The sequence below is a fragment of the Lotus japonicus genome, chromosome 2 (assembly GCF_012489685.1).
Source record: "Lotus japonicus ecotype B-129 chromosome 2, LjGifu_v1.2".
In the NCBI taxonomy this organism is placed as follows: Eukaryota; Viridiplantae; Streptophyta; class Magnoliopsida; order Fabales; family Fabaceae; genus Lotus; species Lotus japonicus.
In genome coordinates, this window is record NC_080042.1 from 52,647,445 (window position 1) to 52,654,141 (window position 6,697).

Genomic DNA, 6,697 nt, shown 5'->3' on the forward strand with positions numbered 1-6,697 from the left:
AAACTTTTCCACTTCACTTCTTCTTCAACCTCTAGCTTTTCTCTCTGAAAAAACCCATTTCCAAACCCTGCAACTCCTTGATATTCCAAAGCTCTACCGGAACCATTTCGGTTTACGCGAGCTTTCACCATCACCATCATTGCATCATCATCATCTTCCAGTTCGCCGGCCACGACCATGACTTCCACATCCTCTTCTCAGATTCCGTCTGCGGTTTCTCTTTTAAAACCCATTGAAGTTGAAGGGAGGACCTTTGTTCCAGAACCTCCCAATGAAGAAGAAAAGATTAAGATCTGGAATTCCCAGGTACTTATTCCCTTCTCCATTGGTGATAAGTTGCATGCATATCTAGGACCTTACCAAACTATTTTCCCAAGAAATGCATCTGCATTCTTTCCTTCACCTTTACCGGATGAGAAAATCTTGGCCTTTAGGGATTCCTACAATCTGTCCTTTTTAGGTGACCCCCCTCGAGCTTTCCGTTCTTCACCTCCAGTGAAGACGAATCCCTACATTGAATGGTTAAACAAAGTCGAGAAAGTGAAAGGAGATTTCTGGAAAACTTTAGGGATTTTTGACATAATCCAATTATCCAGGTCGAAAATTGTCTACCATCCAGCAATGTTAGCCAGTTCTTTCTTCTTTTGGGAGCGTTCGACCAATACCTTTCATACTCCTCAGGGAATGATTACCCCTACTCTCTTAGATGTAGCTGCTATTGCCGGTCTTCGACCTACAGGTTCTTCTTTTACATTCGACCGGCCTGTTAAGAAAGAAATCAAATTAGACTATAACCATCTGACTTACAAAAGCTTCATTCTGAGAAACCACGACAAGACCTCTGCAAATGTTTCCGACTCGGAACATGTAGCTTTCTTGTTGTTCTGGCTCTCTGCTTTCTTCCTTTGTTCCAAGTCTCTTCAAGTTCCTCAGAAATTTGTGCTTCTTGCTCAGCTTTTGCACGAAGGTACCGACGTCTGTTTAGGTAAAGTTTTATTAGGCGAACTTTACCTTTCTTTGAGTCAAGCCATCACTTCTCTTCAGAAGCCCTCTGGAGCCGAGAAAAACATCCTTTTTGCTGGACCTCTATGGTTTCTTCAACTTTGGCTAAATGCCATATTTGAGACCAAACTCTCAACTCCAAGTCCACAAAATGTCTCGACTTCTATTGCTGCTTTTCGACTTAATTGCTTGACTCCTTCCAAAGATAAAGTCGATCCAGAAACCACTTTCTGGAGTTTTTTACTGCTTTTATGGAAATGACCTCTTTTACTCCCGACCTTGCTCCATTTGCTGCTCCAACTACTGGTCCCAAATGGCTTGTCCGACCTTTCCCATGCGAATCTCCGGGCGAACAGCTTGAAAGTATTAGCATCTGGAGGGAATTTTTCCGACCTCAATTTCTTCCCCTTGGTTTCAAAAAATCTGAGGTGAACGTGTTGGGTTACCAGCCTCAACTTGTGGCTAGACAATTCGGCCTATGTCAAATCGTTCCTATCCCTCTTTTCTCAAAAAAGGATGCCATTTGCAATGAAGGGTTTTGCGACAAAGATGTCGACTCTTTTTATGAAGCCCTCAACTATTATGACAAGAAGACGTCTGCTCTTCGTCTTGAACCTCTGTCTTTCGAACCATCCTTTTATTGCACTAAAGAATTTGAAGTTTGGTGGTCGACCTACTACAAGTCTATTCAGACCACCTTAGGAGTTTGTATTGGAAAGATGACTGAAGCTCTTCAATCTGTGCAGAAAAAGGCTACAAAGAAAACTCGAGGTATGCTCATCAAAGAAATCCAGTCATTTCAGAGATTCTTCAAAACTGTTTATCTTCCAGGTCGATTGAATTTAACCCTTTCGGAAGCGGCGGAAGTTTTAAAAGAAAAGGTCAAAGTCAAAGTTTTAAAAATTAAACTTTTTCCCCCTTTTGTGGATAAATATGTTTATACTCTTCGACATTATTGTCCAAAATTTCCAGCTTTTCCTACCAGTGACATGGCTTTGGCTTTACCTGTTATTTACCCAAAGTGGCTCGACCATTTTACATACAAATGTTTTATACAAAGTCTTTTACCACTTCCGAAAAGGGTTACTTCGACTAAATATTTCTTGCACAACTACCCCGGACACGTTCATGTTAACTCATGTCACGTCCAAGTCCTTACACAAATTCATCAAGGTTAGATAGACTCGTCTTACTTTTGTTCTTTTTCCTTTACTCTCGTACTTATACCCCTTTTCCTTCAGCCGAACCAATACCCAAGGTTCCATGCAAGGAAGACGAAGGTTCCGACAATTCAACAGGCATTCCAGTTCAACAAAAGAACGTCCCTAAGGTATATTCGTTAATGCGTTGTTTTACCCTTTATTCGACTCCAAATCCATATCTTATATATTTTCCAGGCTCGAAAGAGAGGTTCTCAAAGCTCGACTTCGGATGCTCGAAAGAAAATAAGAATTTCATCCGAAAAGGACGACTCAGAAAGAACTTTGGTAATCTTATCTTCTATCCTTCTCATTTCATTTTCCTTTTTTTTTTTTACTCATCTTCTTCCCTTATATTTTGTAGGTAGACCCAATTCCTGAAGACGAGAACATTTCTTCCAAGACTGTCGATCCAGATGAAGCTGCACAAGACAATGCTAACTCTAAAGCCTCGGACATTAACGAAGAGAATCCACCGATCTCTTCTGCAAAGAAACGTGCCGGGGCTGAGCCGAATCAAGAGGAGCAACAAGCAGAAACTGACCAAGAAGATTCTGGCTCCTCTCAAAGCGAAAGTTCGGGAGCTTCTTCTCCGACCAAAACTCAGCAAGAACAAGTAAGTATTTTTCGTTCAACACTCCTTTCTTCGTTATTCCTTAATCCTTGTACTTACCTTTTGCATTCTTCTTCAGGACACTTCCTCGAAACCAAAGCCCCCTCCTCAAGTAATCCATTTGTCTTCGAACTCTTCTGATTCCAGTTCTTCTGACTGCCAAAGTCTTGATGACTTTTTAAACTTTCAACCATTACGAATTCAATATCCTTCTGGTCGAATAGTTAGTTATGTTTCATCTGACAATGAGTCCTTTACGCAGGACCTTGGTGCTTCGGCCGAAAAGTCAGATACTGACGAAGACCGTCAGCCTATCCCTTCACCCATTGCCAAAGTTTCGAAGACCCAAGAAAAAGCCCTTAAGGTTTCGAGCCCTGTTGCTGGCAGGAAGTCTCCTCAGTCCATTCCTATCGAAGACTTTGACGCTCTTGCCATGGATGACCCAGTATTAGCCCTTGAGCAACTCATCAGCGGTCAAGTCTCTCTTAGCACCAGTCGAAGCCAAGAATCATCTATGCAAAACGAAGGCACAAGCACTCTGAACACTGCCACCACCATGATCAACAAGCTGCGATCTCTTACGTTCGAGCAAGATTTATTCTCTGCCCTCAACTCGAATCCTAACTTAGGCCGAGAAATTAAGCAACTTATCGCTGACCTTGGCAATGAGGACCTCACTGATCAACAAGAAAAGGGCATTCAAGAATTTCAAGAGTTTCTTGACGAATCACTTTCGACCCTTGACCAAGCCAAACTTGTCGGTCAAGACTTAGCCTCCAAATTCACTGAGTGCACACAAGCAGCTGAATCATTCGACCAAGCTAAAACCGAAGTGGATTCCATCAAATTACTCGAAGAAGCTGACTCAATGCAACTGAATGAAATTTTGAAACAGATTGCCGAACTTCAACAACAGGAAAAATCCCTCAAAGCCAATCTGGCCAAGTTCAAGAAACAAAAAACCGAAGTTGCTGCCAAGGCCATTTCTCACGTGAAAGACAAGAATCGGCTTGAAGGTGAAATTTCTGAGCTTCAAAACAAGAAGGCGAAGGTTGACAAGCGACTTAAGAAACTCAAGGGTCGATATGCTCCCATGAAAGCCACTCCACCATTTTAGTCTTCTTATTTCTGTTGATCATGTTTTTTTTTTTTTTTTTTACATGGCGCCTGTGCCACTTTATTTCCCTATGTACTCTCTAATGGCGTTTTCGCCATATTTATTTTCAGCTTATGCACTACATTTCTATATCGATTTTTATCTCATGAATCGCTGGCTTAAACCTTTTTAAGTATTTTCCATTTATCGTCAATATTCGAGCAATCGTTCCAATTTCCTCAATCGAATACGCGTTGTTTGAATAACACTTGATCACTTTAAATGGCCCTTCCCATTTAGGGGCCCATTTTCCGTATGCTCGATCTTTTTTGTCCATTGGAAGGATCACTTTCCAAACTAAGTCTCCAACGCTAAATGCCTTAGACTTGACTTTTTTATTATAACTTTTAGTAATTCGTTCTTTTTGTCGAATCATAACTTCTAAAGCATTTAATCTTTCCTCGTCCAATTCAATTAACTCGTCATACATCATATTCCAATAATCATCACACGGAATCTCGAATTGCCTTTGAATTCTAACGGACTGTAAGCATATTTCGATCGGTAAAACTGACTCATGCCCGTACGTAAGTCGAAAAGGAGTTACTCCAGTGGCTTCTTTGGGCGAATTTCGATAAGCCCATAAAACTTGACTCAAAGTTTCATGCCACCTTCTCGGCTTTTGACTAATGTGTTTCTTAACCAAGTTAATTAAAACTTTATTAGCTGCTTCGACTTGTCCATTCGCCTGAGCATAATATGGCGTTGAAGTTAACAGTTTTATTCCAAAATCCTCAGCAAACTGAGCCATTTTTTCCTTCCAGTAAATACTGACCCTTGGTCAGTAGTTAACGTCTCAGGGATCCCATATCTAAATACTATGTGTTCTTGAATAAAACTAATAACCGTATCTTGGTCGACACCTCTCAGCGGAATGGCCTCGACCCATTTAGTGAAATAATCGATAGCCACTATTATATAGTCATGTTGTTTAGACGAAGAAGGATGTATTTGACCTATCAAATCCAACGCCCACCCCCTAAATGGCCAGGGTTTCACGATCGAATGTAACTCACTTGCCGGTACATGTTGGATGCCAGCATGCTTCTGACATTCGGCGCAAGATTTGGCATATTCAATGCAATCTTTTAACATATTTGGCCAATATACTCCTTGTCGAAACAATGTCCACTTCATCTTATGGCCAGCCTGATGCGCCCCACACATACCATCATGAACGGCCTTGACTGCTCGAAACGCTTCTTCTTCACTTAGGCACTTTAGTAAAACTTCATTCACCCCTTTTTTAAACAATTCGTCATCCAAAATCAAGTAACTTAGAGCTCGATACTTTGTTCTTCGATCTGTTGGTGCATTTGGGTTTTGCAAGTATTTCACAACAGGTTTCCTCCAATCACTATCATCCAAATTACTAATGACCAATACCTCCTGCTCGAACTCCACTTTCCTTTCCTTAAAACTAGGAATAAACTTTCTTTTGACCTTTACTAGCTCTTTAAACTTTTTCCGAGGTAGCCGGTATCCTGACGCAATTTGTGCCAAAACATTCGCTTCAGCATTCTCGATCCTAGGGATATGACATAATTCGACCTCATCAAAACTTCTTAACATTTTAACTGCTTTCGAATGATATTTCATTAAATTCTCACTAACGCATTGGTATTCACCAGTTAGTTGCTTAATAACCAACTCTGAATCTCCACGAATTAAGAGCTCTCTAGCCCCCAAGTTTAGAGCCGTTTCGAGCCCTATCAATAAAGCTTCATACTCCGCCTCATTATTCGAACACTCACCTTCGATGCCCAACTTAATTTTTGTCGGGATTCCTTGGGGTGAAATTATCAAGATACCTATCCCGGTCCCCTTCTTATGCCTCGAACCATCGAAATACATTTCCCAAGGTTTCAACGTCACCACCGTCTCCTGTTCTTTCGACCCACTATGATCAACCAAAAAATCAGCTATTACTTGGCCTTTCATAGCCCTTAAATGTTGATAACTTAAAGAAAACTCAGTAAGGGCCAACGCCCACTTTCCAATTCGACTATGAAGAATGGGCCTTGAACAGCATATGCTTTATTATATCATAATGGGAAATAACAGTTACATCAATAGGTTTAATATAGTACTTAAGTTTAGTACATGAAAAATACAAACATAAACACAATTTTTCTACTAAACTATATCTAGTTTCGGCATCATTAAGGATTCGGCTCAAATAATATATAGCCCTTTCGATTCCATCTTCATCATCTTGAGCCAACACACTGCCAATAGTTTCCTCTGATGCTGAAATGTAGAGTTTCATTGGTTTTCCACGAATGAGAGGAGCCATGACGGGTGCCGTTGTTAAGCTGGCTTTTATTTCCTCAAACGCCTTCTGATGTTCTTCCATCCATTGAAACTCTTGTTCTTTCTTGAGTCGAAGCAATGTGGAGAATACCTTGGTTTTCCCGCTTAGATCCACGATAAACCTTCTCAAGAAATTGACTTTGCCCAACAAAGATTGTAACTGTTTTTTATTCGACGGTGGTTGAGTATCGAAGATTGCTTTCGCTTGTTCTGGTCGATTTCAATGCCCTTCTTATGAACAATGAATCCCAGAAATTGCTCTGAAATTACACCAAAGGCACACTTGAGTGGGTTCATTTTCAAGCCGTACTTTCTCATTTTTTCAAATGACAACTTAAGATGTTCGATATGAACATCCTGAGATTTCGACTTTACTACAATATCATCGATATACACTTGCATAAATTTCTCAAT

At 40.6% G+C, this 6,697-nt stretch overlaps 1 protein-coding gene across 1 annotated transcript; it reads right to left on the bottom strand.

The window, feature by feature from the left end:
• Positions 1 to 4,690: 4,690 nt before the first annotated feature.
• Positions 4,691 to 5,911, bottom strand: LOC130736607 (uncharacterized). Its single transcript, XM_057588418.1, has one exon. It carries the CDS (start codon positions 5,909 to 5,911, stop codon positions 4,691 to 4,693), a length of 1,221 nt encoding a protein of 406 aa, XP_057444401.1.
• Between the last annotated feature and the right edge of the window lie 786 nt (positions 5,912 to 6,697).